The sequence below is a fragment of the Etheostoma spectabile genome, chromosome 9 (assembly GCF_008692095.1).
Source record: "Etheostoma spectabile isolate EspeVRDwgs_2016 chromosome 9, UIUC_Espe_1.0, whole genome shotgun sequence".
Classification (NCBI taxonomy): Eukaryota; Metazoa; Chordata; class Actinopteri; order Perciformes; family Percidae; genus Etheostoma; species Etheostoma spectabile.
In genome coordinates, this window is record NC_045741.1 from 12,256,704 (window position 1) to 12,271,820 (window position 15,117).

At 39.8% G+C, this 15,117-nt stretch overlaps 1 protein-coding gene across 7 annotated transcripts in view; it reads left to right on the forward strand.

Moving 5' to 3' along the window:
* lrp8 (low density lipoprotein receptor-related protein 8, apolipoprotein e receptor) overlaps positions 1-15,117 on the forward strand; it is a 188,653-nt gene that overhangs the window by 134,810 nt on the left and 38,726 nt on the right. For all 7 annotated transcript variants that reach the window (XR_004333417.1, XM_032525438.1, XM_032525442.1 and 4 more), the window contains exons 6-9: positions 3,633-3,755; positions 4,984-5,106; positions 7,652-7,771; positions 9,312-9,437. Coding sequence is in view for 6 of the 7 variants with exons in the window: in XM_032525438.1 (XP_032381329.1) it covers positions 3,633-3,755; positions 4,984-5,106; positions 7,652-7,771; positions 9,312-9,437 (492 nt within the window). In the remaining variant the exon portion in view is untranslated. The remainder of the gene's footprint in view (positions 1-3,632; positions 3,756-4,983; positions 5,107-7,651; positions 7,772-9,311; positions 9,438-15,117) is intronic.

Genomic DNA, 15,117 nt, shown 5'->3' on the forward strand with positions numbered 1-15,117 from the left:
TCCATTAAAGAGTCCATTGACATATTCCTTAATTAAAATGAACACAGCCAGATTATTCTGACACAACTCCATGATGCATTTTCAGCCTCCGCAGATATCCTGACGTCACTGCACATGCTCAGGGATACAGCTTTGTTTGTAATTTACATTTGCAGTGTTCATTGCAATGAATGAATATGTCATCCAATTGCAATGTTATGGTTCTTTTATGTAATTTGTTCCATGTTACAAAGGCTACACGCAGTACTTCTTTAGAGGGTAAATGTATTGTTGGTTGGGTTCATTTAAAATTAATTTGATGATACATGTAATTTGTGAATACCAGCCATGGGCTTTAATGAAGGCGATTAATGCATACCAACAATAATGCATGTTGGGTTGTAGAACAAGGGTTATTATGTGTGTGGTAGCTCACCACTACTGACGGAATATATTTCAAAGGCTGACATGTTGTGTTGTGAAACAACTCTTGTGCCACCAAATGACTGGATGGACGGATCAATGCTAACTTTATCATGAGGATGCATGAGTGTGTTGCCATGCAACCATCTGATCCGTGGAAGCAGAAGGAGAACATGTGAACGTGTGTGTGTGTGTGTGTGTGTGTGTGTGTGTGTGTGTGTGTGTGTGTGTGTGTGTGTGTGTGTGTCCTCTTCACACACCCACACACCACTCAGAGAGATGAAAGCAGCCTCGCACATACGACATGATACAAACACACTCCACTGCAACACACTCGCAAACATGAACTTTCACAAGACTCAAGCTGAAGCAAGTGCTCTTGCACACAACTATAGATAGATAGACGACTAACTCCGATTCTCCATTGGGCGCATATGTGCTGCATTCCAGTTTTCTTTCGTCCTCCACCACACACCATACCACAGCAGGAGCGTCTCAGGAGCAAAGCGTCTTGCTGCCAGACCCGCAGATTAAATTGCCTCTACAAGTACTTTACAGAACAATCACGTGTTTATTAAGCCAACATCTACCTTTCACTCCAAGCACTCCAACAATTGAACTCCATGCCTTCTCTTTTCTGGCCTTGTCCTTAAAAAAGATCTGTGGTTTCTATTATGTTTTTAAACCCCCAAGGTGAATCTCTTGTTGTCTGTGGTGTTGTAAAGGAGACAGAAACAACATGGGGGGGGGGGGTTGTCTTTTGGTGAATTGACTGGATAGTCTCACTGTTTCATTTCCTGTCCCGCTGTCTAAATGCCCCATGGCTTCGGTGAAAATAGAACTGGCACGTATCTTTAGCGGAGAGCTGCTACACGCGCGCTTTGGGGACGCGCCATTGCGCAGATGGGTGAATATCAAGCATTGACTTGAATGGCAGCAATTGCTCGCGGTGCCTCTCCGCAGTGCAGCGCCCACACGCCGGTGGAAAATAGGAGTAAGAAGTGTTTTGCTGACATAATTTAGGACTCTCCTAGGACTATCTTAAAGGTGCACTATGAGTTAATGAATGATGTTACTTTTGTTGACGTTCCAAGAAAATATCAAACAAGACAGAGTAAGCTCGCCCCTCCCCCCATATTTCCATAACTGTCATGCCTAACTGGCTAACTGTAACTAACCCCCTCCCCAAACCATGATTGGCTGGTACGAGTTTGTTGCACAGCCTGTGCCCCTAGTGTTTTGTTTGACGTTTACGCCCCCTGTATTTTCTCCCAAGACCGTGCTTTTTCACAGTGTATTCAGGGGGCAAGCAGCAAGCGCGTCAAGGAGAGATACCTATGATTTGAGACAAAAATTTAATTGTGCTGAAACCATGCAGGAACTCATAGCGCACCTTTTAAGCATGTTACATTTTTAGTTTCCACTACTATATTAACCTAATAGTTAGCCCAGTTTTTAAGCCTCGCTAGAAAATCATATCTATCCTAAGAGCTGCATCCGCTCCAGCTATCTTGCTAATATACAATTTTTGTTTACGGTCTATGATTAAGGTGTCTATTTTGAAGTAATTTCATGAATAAAATAAACACAGCATGTCTACACAAACAAAAACAAACCCAGTAACATGATTGAATAGCGATGACTTCTGACTGAGTGACAGCAAGTGAAGTGATCTTGCCTTGTGTACATGTGCCAGTGGAGTAATCTGTCTCAATAACCATGGTCACTATTTCACAGATGTGATAAGACAGGAGCAGTGTGTATTCTATGCATTTGATAGGGCCTGTGTGCATGATCATTAAATTGTGAATAAAAGTGGGCGGTTTTAAGATTTGTGTCATACAAGGTGTAATAGTTTGAGATGTCTGTGTGTTATGTAAATGAGCGAGCAGAGCTCAGCTAAGGGAGGTGCAACATTTCAATGTAAATTTGAAATGTGAGAATCATTACATATCTGCAGCTGGTTCTCTCCACCTTCTCTATTTTGTCAAGCTTTGCTCATTCCCACAGACCCGTCTCCTGGTTAATATCTTCCATCTTATTTGAAACATCTGTCTCAATCATCTTGTTATTTCACAGACATGCTGAGACAAGTGATTGTGAGAAGGGTGACAGGAGGTTAATGTAAATGAGAAATTGTCAAATGGTATCTCTAGTTGGTCCTCTCCTTTCCCTCCTGCCAACATTTCTGCAGATGGCAATCATTAATATTTCTATTCCCGGGGATTTATCATAATTAGCTGAGCTCAGATCCCAATCATGTGGCTGAAAGAATCAGCAGATTTTGTAATGGCCCAGGATTATGTCTTTCACACTTTGCTGATTTTAGCATTGATATGTGTTTGTCTTTATTTTTTTGTTTGAGCATTAGAAGTCTGAGTCAGCTTATCTGGGTTTTTATGTAAATGTACACACGTCTTGTTGCTTCCATGGATTTCAGTCTGGTCATTTGGTATGTCTATGCTCACCGACAGGACACGTGTGTGCTCACTTGGTGTGAAACAGTGTGTGTGGCTGTGTTTTATTTAATATTTTCTGATACAGTGATTGTGTGCTACACATTTTTTTGGCCTCCACAGCCATTGATCATGTCTGCCTCCATTCCCTTGGCAGAGCTGGTCCAAAACACAACACATGAATAATTAAACAGCCAGTTAAAAAGACAAATGACTTAAATAAACCTGCCCTTGCAGTTAGAGAAAGCCCAAAGAGATGCCCATACACACTTGCAAATTCTCTTTCGCAGTACTGTAAGTCACTATATGGGTTTTCCTTTGACATTAAATAAATACCTGCTTCTGTGCAAGTAAGACTTGTGTATGACTGATTATTGTTGGAATGGAATCCACTTCAAGTCAAACCAAGCCTGGTTAAAGAAGCAAAACACAAATACTTTACACACACATGTACATCTTTATAGATACAGATAATAAAAACAAGAAAATAAATGATCAAATAAGTGTGTGTGTGTGTGTGTGTGTGTGTGTGTGTGTGTGTGTGTGTGTGTGTGTGTGTTATCGTCTCCTTTCTTAAATTAAAATGAAAGTGTAGGAATGTTTAAACGGGTTTATATCTCCGTCAGTGACTGTGTGTACTTTTATAATGCACTTTTCTGTTCTGAGCTTTGTATCTGTATTATAGATGAGACCAATAGATGATATTTTCACTGAAATAATAGTGGCAGCTCATCTAATTCTAATGTATGTGTGTCCATGGCTTGTGTCCTCCAGCGCTGCTTACATGCCGACCTGATGAGTTCCAGTGTGGCGATGGATCCTGTATCCACGGCACCAAACAGTGTAATAAAGTGCACGACTGTCCAGACTACAGTGATGAAGCTGGCTGTGTCAATGGTAAGTGTCAGATGAGTAAAAGCCGTATTATATTTATTTTGTATTATTATTTAATGTTTGAATGATGTAGTTCATTCTACCTCAAAGAAAACTGGCAATGTTAACCCTTCCACATGTAATCTGTGTTTGCAAATCCTCAGCCTCATGCCTTATTCAGTCCTTTGTCATACTTGATTTATCCTAAAAATCCACCCAATTACAACTTTAAATACTTCTCAGGGGATTCACAGGTGATATAGTAGAGAGAAGCACAGATGGCTGCAGTTGGCTGCACTATTCTAATCTGCACCATGAGAAACTGTTTACAGAAGTAGGTTTTGCTCTGCTAAAGCAAAAAATACATAAAGATAGGACATACTGTAGAGGAATGGGAGAAAGAGGACACAATGTCAGAGTATATAAAGAGCCTCACTATTTTTCTGTTTAAAATCTTCTTTGACATATCCAAGAAGCGTCCACAGTGAAGTATAGTTAGGAAAGAAGGGAGCATGATTCACATTTGCAAACAAGTTACAGTGATATTTTTGCTTACTTACTTTCTTATTTACACTCACTGCATCACATTGAGTTTACCAATTGTGACACGCAGAAAAGCTTGAGGTCATTATCAGACACTTATCTTAAAGCCAGTGTTTTGGAGTGCAGCTATGAACCTAAAGTAGACTTTTTTGCTCTTACCAGTTCACGAAAAGGGCACAGTACAATACGTGCGTGCATGCACCTCTACATGCATTTTTTTTTTTGTGAGAAGTTGTCACAAACAATGACTGATATGAAAACAGAGTGTGCATGATAGTGATACTTGTGAAATAAAATCAAACCTTAATCATCTTTGGAAAATGTTTATGCTCAGGGCAATTTCACAAGGCAGCTATAATTAGTCCATTTAGCTCTTACTGTAAGCAAAAAAGGTCAACTTTCTGGCTGACTAGCTGCACAAACTACAACCAACGTTTACAGGATTGTCTGCAAATGCATCAGTTACTGTGCCTACCAAACGTTCTTTTTATACACACAAAAATGGGAAAAAACTACTCCATGTGGAACTGACTGCCCAACCAATCATGATATGTTAGCAATTTGTATCTTGGTGGGATTGAGTTTTGTGTTGCACTGAGTACTGATTCACCTGTGCAAGACAAGCAGACACCTACTAAAGTCACTGGAAATGGTGCGTTTTAGGATGGAAAGACACCTGTTCTCTATCTTTCTTGTGTCCCCACCACAGTTACAAAGTGTGACGGGCCAAGAAAGTTCCGCTGTAAGAACGGGGAGTGTATTGACAGCAGCAAGGTGTGTGACAATGTGAAAGACTGCAAGGATTGGTCTGATGAACCCATGAAGGAGTGTGGTAAGCTAATTAGTCTCTGTTTCTCTTCACACACCTACATATCGAGATACACATTTGTTTTTTCATCACCTCAGGCATACATGCTAGTGTAATAGCACTGATGCACACACTCGTACTCGGGCATCATCAACTGCTTCTAATGTGGGTGGTCACTCTTCTTAGTAAAAGGAGCGTCCGTTGGATCAAGGCAAATAAATCAAGACTTCTCAACCCGCCTTGTTATGATCAAAGAGCCAAGCGACTTTGCCCTCCAGTGCGATCTTAGCCAGGAAAACGTGACCAGACTACATTACCCACAAAGTACCACACAGATTATCCACACACCATAGATAATTACCACTTAGTGAGCTTCAGACACGGATCTCACATCACAAGCACTAAAATCCAGCTGCAAAGTGAGTGAGTGAGGCGGTTGAGAATAACACACCTGGTAATAAAATGTTAAATAAAACGTGTAACTTGGGTTGTTTTTGTAAAATGGTATTCAAGTACATGTATAAGTAGGAGTCTCTTAGATTACTTGAGAGAACAGCACTTCACTCAGGGCCTTGCCCTGAAGTAGAGTTGTCTCCAGCCACTCACATGGGTATAAAATGGTACGTGAGTGTTGCCCTTTCAACTTGCGCTGATCTGGAGGCAGAGTGATATACACTGTAATAAGATTGCCCTGTAACTATATAATTAATGTTAAACATGATGCTCAGTTGTCTCAAGACAAAACGTGCCCATCCTCTTTGTTTTAGCTATAACTGACAACTGACATTATCTGAAACATGGAGAAAGTGATAGTTCTTAAAACCAAGAATAAAAGCGCAACAACTCTGTCCCCCTCTGTCCATTCCGTCTTTGTAACTTTCAAAAAGAAGGCGAGGCAGATTAAAGGTGCAACAGTCCCGCCTTGAACAGGCTGTGTGGAAGTAGCTTACCTTTCTTCACTGCCATCTGTCAATCAGTGAAATAGTGTTAAACCGAATGAAGGATGTGAAACACATGTGTGTGTGTGTGTTATATAAACAAAACAGGGACCCACTCGTAAAAAAACAAACAAATTACTTGTGGGCAAAAACTCTTCAATGTTCCTTTAAAGTCAAGTCACACTATATGGCTAAAAGTATATGGACATCTGAACATTACACCCATACCGTATGTAATTGTTAAACATCAAAGCCTCCCACTCTTCTGGGAAGGCTTTCTGAAAGACTTTGGAACTTTGCAACAGTGATTTGCTCCCATTAAGACACAATAGCATTAGTGAGGTTGCCACCGATGACGATAAGGCCTGGCTCACAGTCAGCATTCCAGCTCCTCCCAAACGCGTTGGATGGAGTTGAGTTATAGGCTTGTCGAGTTTCCACACCAAACTATGAAGAAGAAAAAAAATGTTATGGACCTGCTTTGTGCACTAGGGTATGTCATGTTGAAAAAGGAAAGGAACTATCCCATACCTTTGACACAAAGTTGTAATTGTCTTAACTTTAATTTATGCTTGATTAAGATTTCTCTCCACAAATTTTATTTCTTAAAATTAGTTAGTCATGGGAAGACAATCTGGGTTACTTTTTCTGCTTGAAAAACAAAAAATGTCGACAGTGTCCGCATACTTTTGGCCTATTGTGTAGTCTGTAGCTGTCCTGCTAGATGAAAATAAATCTGTACAAATAGTTATTTTATGTTTTCACTTTTTTACTTTAATAAAATGACTTGATTTTTTGGTATCTGCTAGAATACTGTGCCTAAACTGAAAAGTACAACCTTAATTTTAGTCACATGTCTCTCAAGGTCTTTCCGTCCTTTCTCTCTCTGTCAGTCTCCCTCCATTTCTGTTCTTGCTGTCTGTCTCTCTCTCCCAGTCTCACTGTCTCACAGCAGAACTTGTAGCCTTGAAGCTTAAATCTTTAATGTAAACCGGTAATGAACTGCCAGCTTTAGCTTTCTGAAGCAGTCTCTCTCTACTCCCTGGAGGGTAGTTAAAAGACAAAGGAACAAATGGAGGTGCAGAAACAGATACAAAAAAGTAGGTGCATTTAGAAAACATGAGTGCAATCTGTTTTGCTGTTAAAAAATACAAAAAAGAAAGGAAAGGACGACATAGAGAGACTGAGATGAGAGGATGAAGGACAGCATGCATCTGTGTAACAACAGGCATCATGGTGGCGGAGCACCTGGTACACATGACCAGCTCCCTGTTGGAGAATGGATTGATTCCATGTGCATTTGGCTAAGAATCTGGCTATAGGCCATGAACACACACATACACACACACACAGGCTTTTAAGCTCAATGTTTCTTTTTGAATTGAAGTTTGATGTCCAGAGTGACTTACTGGACAGGACTAACTTATCTTAACTGGCAGGGAGAACAAAACTTTGCACATGCACAAATGTTGGTGTTTTGTCTTTCTGTCCAACTCTTTTTTTGAGGTTTATCCAGTCTGGTTTTGTTCTGTCCAATACCCTGCTGGAGTTATTTCATCAATATTTAACTCATTTCTACTCTGTCCCTGTCCCGTCCTCTATCCTTCCTCCCACTGTCCCTCTTTCTGCAGGCCTGAATGAGTGTGCAGACAACAATGGCGGCTGCTCCCACATCTGCAGGGACCGCAGAATTGGCTATGAGTGTGACTGCCCTTCTGGGTACAAACTCCTGGACAAAAAGACTTGTGGAGGTAAAAAAAAAAAAAAAAATGTTCTCTTCCTTAATGCAGAAGCCCACGAATGGGATGCTGCCATTTTGTCTGCCCTGTTTCATTTACTATGTGAGCGAACATTTGAGCTCCATGAGAGTTTTGCAGGGATTCCAACACAACTATTGACCACATTTTGATAAAAGGAGGATTTTCACATACACAAAATATTGGGGAAAGATACTTATTTTCCAGTAAAAATTAAGTGAGTTAATCTGTGTCAAATAAAGAGAAGATGTCTGGGACATGACTTGCAACTGCTGCAAAAACAGCTTCTTTTACCCTCTCCGAAGCACACGTATTCGTGTTGTGTCTTCTTTATTTAATATGCATATAATTTGAAATGTAAGGATGTGGGAGCAGTTATAAGTTGGATGTCATGACCAACAACCTCTGGATGTAATTGTAGATGTAGTTTGGTTGCCAAATCCTGATTCTTGGGTGGATTTACTAATCTTTCAGGATGAAAGAAAGGAGGTTTTATTTAGCAATTTAGCTTCTTATGGCATGTTTTTACAACACATCACCATCCATGACGGTAATGTTATTTTCATATATGTGTAGCATAGAGTTGCTTGTGAGATGATGACACAGTACTTTTCAGAAAATTGCTCAAATGTGCCCACTGTCTCTGACATTCCTTGAATAAATAAAGTTTATAATAATGCAATGCCATATTTAAGTATTTCTTCTTCTAAACAGATTAAAGCAACAAGCTAAGATAAGATGCAAAGCATTATTAGGACAGCTTTAAAGTAGCTTGATAGGGATTTCTCTTACTGTGGGCAGAGCCAGAGAAGCACTTTCCCCTGCTTCTCATCATGATGCTTAGCTTGACTAAACACATCCTGAATCCTGAGCTTAGTGGGATCAAATTGGTATCGATCTTCTCATCGGGCTGCGAGTTTGCCGGCAAACAAGCCATTTCACGAACTGTTGGACTGTTGTTTTATGGTTTTATTTGGTTTGAGGTGTTTAAATGTATCACCCTGTCACTTAGTCTCTTTGTTGTCATAAACAAACTAGCAAAGACTATATATCTGTGCAGTGGACCAGTGAAATATTCTGTTGACAAAATATTCATTCATATAAAGACGAGCCCAGTCTAGCAGACCAGATCCTCTCTCTGACTTGTTATAGAAAATCTTTTTTTAAACAAATAACTTGTAATTCCGTTTAAGCAATGATGGTATAAATGCTGATCAATGCTAATGAAATTAGATTGGGTTTCTCACATTTATATTGTTACCTAACACGTTACAAGCATGCACATTTTTCAAACAAGATCTGGTTCTGTCTGTTGATGCTCTCAGCCAGATAGATATAAAAATCTTCCATTTGAAGAATCAAAGTCTTCATTTGAAGTCCACATTTGTTGAAAAAAAAAAAAAAAAGAAGATTTTTAAACACAGAGAAGTTACTTCTCTTATTCTCTATTTACTACTATTTAGACTTTGTTTGTGTGTGTGTCTCTTTGGTGTTGTTTTGATCTTTTGTCTCTGTGCCATATTTCTCTCCACAGACATAGATGAATGTGAGAACCCAGATGCCTGCAGTCAGATCTGCATTAACTACAAAGGAGATTATAAGTGTGAGTGCTACGAAGGCTACGAGATGGACCCTGCCTCTAAGACCTGCAAGGCTGTGGGTGAGCCACTTATCACACACAAACACACACACACACACACACACACGCATTTGATCAGGTAAAGACACATTGTAATAGATGGATGTTCTCCCAAAAATACAGACATGGACACACATGTACTCGAAAGGAATAAGCAACCCTAGCAACTGAGGCACATCCCACACTATTCTCACACTGTGGGATTCTGTGAAACGAGAGGCTTGCTTTGTATGCAGGCCTTGCACAGCAATCTGTGCAAAGATAAATATTTGCCACCTTTTTCTGCAGTCCTCACTAATGAAAAGTCTGTGGGAGGGGGCATGGCCACTCACTATGGGATACAAGCAAGGTCTGTACCCCATGTTGGCCTGGGTAAACACTCCTAGCATTCGTGTGTATGAAAATAAAATATTGTCCTCAAAACTGCATAAGGCAAGGTTGTTACCGGAAAATTGTCTGCCTAAGTCCTGAAATGAAGATGCAACTATAGCTTGTTGGTTGCGCCTAAGACTACCTTTTGAAAAGCTCCATGTGAATTCTGGGTGTTTTTAATCAGCTCCCCCCCTTCTCAGACTGTTACAGCTGGCTTTACCGATAACGATGCTGTCTGTCAACAACCATTTAAACACCTACAGATAACGTTTCTTGCTGAAAAATCAAAGTGTCTGATGTGTAGTGATGTTATGATAAAAGTGTATATATATTTTACATATAGCCATGCTGAAAGCAGAATTTTAGTGTTGTTGTTAATGCAAAACGCTACATATTTTCCATTTAAAAGAATAGAGGGGTACCTGCAGACCTAGAGAAGATTAGAAACTATAATCAGTGCTTTATCTACATTATAAATTCTACAGAAAATTATCATGTCCCTGTACCAACACCTTTACCTGAATTGGGAATAAAACCTTCAACTGATTGTGTTACACAGCAAATTAACTTTTTTTTTGTGGGACAAGAGAGAGAAAAGAGTTACTAGTGATTACCACCATCGGTCTTAGGTTGAGTCATTATAGGCTGAACTGGTCTGGTAATGAGAGAGCTTAGAGGCCCTGTTTTCTAGGCCCTAACTCTCAAGCTAAGTGGCATGAAAAACACCATTGATTGCTTCATGCCTCTCTGTGTGATTCTTTATTACTGTTAGTAAACAGTCCTTGTCAGAGACCAAGGCATCTTTTAGAGTGGAGCATAGGGATGGAGGATAGGCAAGCGGAGGAGGAAAAAAGAGAAATGGATAGATGAATGCATTGTATGATTATCTCTCTGTTCATTGAGGTAATGCAGAGATGCATCAGCCCTGTTGATTGTGGCACATCAACAATAGCGTACCAAAGGAGACAGTGCCAAGACACAGAGACAGAAATGTGACCAGATTATTGTTTGTTGAGGTTTATTTATTCCAAGGAGCAAATAAAGATGGGACTATAAATGCAGAGATGTTTACTTCATGAAGCGGATGTAATGTGGACCTAATAAAGCCAGATTTGCCTGTTAACTCATTACTGGACAGACAGAGTATGTACACCCAATCACACACATGCATGGCCATCAGCTTACAGCACATGTACACTTTGGAATTTTTTTCACACAAATTAACATCAGAAGTCACGTCAGCGTTCGTACACAGATACTGGCCCGGAAGACTGTCACGTTCTGTGATGAGATGTGACACATGCCAAGTGCAAATACCATTTGTACATATTGAAGTTAAGGCTGAATTTTCTTCTATCTCGGAGGCACACGGAAGAACACAATATAATCATCAATTTCCACCCAATGGCATGTGTAGCTTTTTCCCCCAGCATTTTCTACTTGTGTTTGTAGTAGTGTGTAAGTTGAGGCTGTGCAGACAATTGAATGAGAAGAACTAACCTCTGCTTTTTACGTTCTCCAATGTACTAAGAGTGCATTACATTTTAATCCTCTGCAGATTAATTTCACAGTAAAATGCAACTGCTACATTAGCAATGCTAATTAAAAGTAAAATCCCAGAATGGAGTAATTATGCCTTCCCTCTTCTAAGCTGGTGTCTGTGAATGTGTGTGCGCGTGTTTGTATTAGTACACGGCATTGTCCATTAAGTTCTCTCAAGAAAGCCTTGCTCTACACTAATTGCATTCATTGTTTTGTGTATGCACCTTCATGGGTGTGATGCCACTCACTGAGTCAACTTGAGTTATTATTATAGTGAGTGTGAGAGAAAGAGAGAGCAGGGCTTAAAGTGAAAAAAAATCCTGAGCCTAAAACTTTTGTTTGGGAATGTTTCGATATGCACTCTTTAAAGTTAATTTGACTGGTAAAACAGTTAAAGTCCTTCTTACATTATACAATAATAAAAGTCATAATTTCTAAGAAGTAAAACGTTTTGGATCCATTTTTACTTCTTCCAGCCATATATTAAATAAGAGTCAACACAGATTTTCAGATTGCAATAATGTCATAATCTTACATTGAGTCATTGTGAAAACAAAACTTTCTAGATGTTGTGTCACTTTGGCCAAGTCATCATCATCAAAGCAAATTAGTACATTCATGATTTTGTCTATGTTGACATTAGTAGCTTCATGTACATTTATTAAAAACGTTTTTTAGCTTTTCATATAGCCAGACGTCTAAACTCTGGGACAAGGCCGTTATGTTTAAATAGCTGATTCCAAACAGACAGCGTTGTCAAGGCAGTTCGGGCTTTAGACACCGTGGCCATTGTTAATGAAAAATTGTGTTCCGCTATGAAAGTGCACACACGTATTGTTTTTATCACAAACACGGTCGGTTAGCGAAGGCGCAGCGGTAGCCGTGGATGCCGCCAACGTACTCGTATGACAGAGTGCATGGAATGAAGCTTTGTGACTAGCGTCTAAAGACTAGCAACCACTTTCTTAACGTAGCTGACGTACGGTGAGTATCTTCCTTGAACATATGATGCAGCTGGGGTCTTCCCGCCTCCACCATTTTCCTCTTGTCCTTTATTCATGCCAAGGGCCATTTGTTTTTAACTCTTTTCTCAACCAAAGCTGGATCTACATTTTTTTGCCGCGTTAACACGGAGACCACACGTCGCACTGTTGCTTTTCGGCAAGTACCTGCCCTGCTTTGCATCTGATTGGCTAGAACTCGTTTCATTGGTAGGGGGAAGTTTGATGATTCAAATCAAATCAAATCCCATGTGGACTTTTTAATTTATTTATTGTATAACATAGTCATACCCAGAAATCCAGCACCAGGCCCGAGTCCTTTAAGCTCTGCGTTAGTTAGAGTTGCGTTCCTCTCGTGTGATTTGCAGGTGAAATCAATCAATCACGCAAAATACTGAACACTCACTCACTAACTGGCTCAAACTATATAAAAATGGAAACATGCAACTAGTAGTTTCTGTTGTTACTTTTCTACAAATTTAGTAAAAGTGGGTTTAGGGGTTGTTAAGTGTACTGAAATATTTAATAAATGCCACTAAGATCCACATACAAACAATTTAATTGCTTTTTAATGACAGTAGAAAACAGAGACCTTTTAAGGGAGTCAAATAAAAGTTTATGAAATGTAGAGGCAGGAGTGAGGCTAAGGACGAGAATGACGTGGCTCTGTGGAATACATTACAGGTACACACACACACAAACTGGTTCATAAAAGCAGGACTCGCTGTCACAACGATGCAGAGGAAATTTACAAACTGCGTGTGGACCAAACTCTTGCTTTCTTTTTTTTTTGCTCATTTTTTTCCTTCTCTTGTTCCTTGTTTCTCTCATCTACAGTATACTGCAGGCTTAATCACAGCGCCAAGAGCAGTTCTTTCCACACTTGACAGTTTGAGCACACACTTTTCACAATGGGTTTAAAGCAGCGGTCAAAATTTCCCCATTGTCAAAAGATTTTGCCATGGGACCTATGATGATGTGGAACACTGTCAAGCCTCATCTCAAAAAGCTTTTCCTGCAGTTTTAGGCTTTAAAAAGACAAGCACATAACATTTTATTCTGTTTACTTGTAGGAATGTAGGTAATAATAATCCAAAATACAAATATGCATGAATATAATTATTATTATCTATAGTTTCTTTGTTGTTTAGTCTTTCAATGACCTGCGATCTACAATGTCCACAACTTTAAATGTTGGTCCACAGATTAATGAAAGAACCATTTCTAATAGAGACTCTGGCCATCCACTCCAGAAATAATGGAGCGTTATGTAACTTGTCTTGTCAGGAGCAATGCTAGCAAGTAGGATGACTTTTTGACTTTTGAAAGAAGGTTCATCTTTGCTCCCTGCTGCAGTGTCTATTCATCATTATATAGCATGGCCTTTTTCTTAAAAACAACATTCTTAACAAGCATGGCTGACCTAGACAGGTGTGTCTACTCCCAGACATAACATCATCCTAATAACCACACCACCATCACACTGGCTGCAACATCATCCTGCAGAATTTCCTACTGTTATGTCTGACCTTTCCATCTGTCTTTATGGTACTTTGCATCTACACAACATAAACATCTGCAAATCAAATCAATGTGCCCGCAATGACGGCATTTACCCAGCCCGTATTTATCTTTTCACTCCATTATCTCAATTGGCTAACAGGGCAGAGCTGCCCTGAACAGAGTACAGATTAAAATCTATTTAGGAGACCCTGGTCTTTTTGGGAAAGCTGACTGTTGTTCTGTCGGGATATATTCAGGAGAGATAATAATGCACGTTTTGATGACATATTAAGTGTCATTGCTGAAAAAAAACAGTGACTCAAATACTGTCTTGAAAAAGTGAGTCAAGCGGAATGATGAAAAAGGAGGTAGATCCATTTCTGTTCTTACAATACATACTTCAAAATCTTCTTACTGTCTCATCCTCTCTCTTTCTCTCTCTCTCTCTCTCTCTCTCTCTTTTTCCCTCCTTTTCTTTTTCTCTCTCTTTCTCTCTCAGCAAGTGAAACTGATGGTTTCAAACCTAGTAGTAAGAGGAAAATGATTGGATCCAAACAGTAGTAGCAATGTAATATTTTTTTTCCCTGTGCAGTAGCTCGATGTAAACTGGGGCTAAGGAAACCTATTGAGGGATGGCTGGCTGCTCTGTCTGTCGTCTGTCTGTGTGTGCATGTGTGCGCGTGTGTGTGTGTGTCTGTGTGTGTGTGTGTACATCAGTGTGATTGTTGCCCAACTTTGTCTCGTTACATGGCATTTCTGCTTTACTGGACAGTGGAGTGAAGAGTAACATGACAGATAGGAGAGAGAGAGAAGTGAAGATGAAGGAACATAGCATGAACATGAGATGAATGGAAAATGTGTGAATGAGAGAAATAGATAGAAAGAGAACCAGGCAGACAGACAACGGCTATGGAGTAATTTAATGGATTTTTGAGTGTACATATAGTTTGTGTGTGAGGTGTCTCTACCGTATGCAGGCATGCACCAAAAAGTTGCTTTTGTCTGTAACTATGAATGAAGTTGACCTTGTCAACTGCATGATAATTATTCAAAAGCTTGACTCATGCTCACCTTGTTGAAAAATGTGCCCCAGGTAACCGATGTGCCAGCCAACAGCACAGAGTGTACGCACCTAAAGGAAGAGAACCCAGGAACACACTTTTGACAAGCTGTTATACTAAAAATAGAACAATGTGTCATGTCTAGTTGTTGGGCCACTTTGTCCACCTGCACATTGTGCTTCATTACATCCAACAGCAGGGCACACATTAACATACACAGTC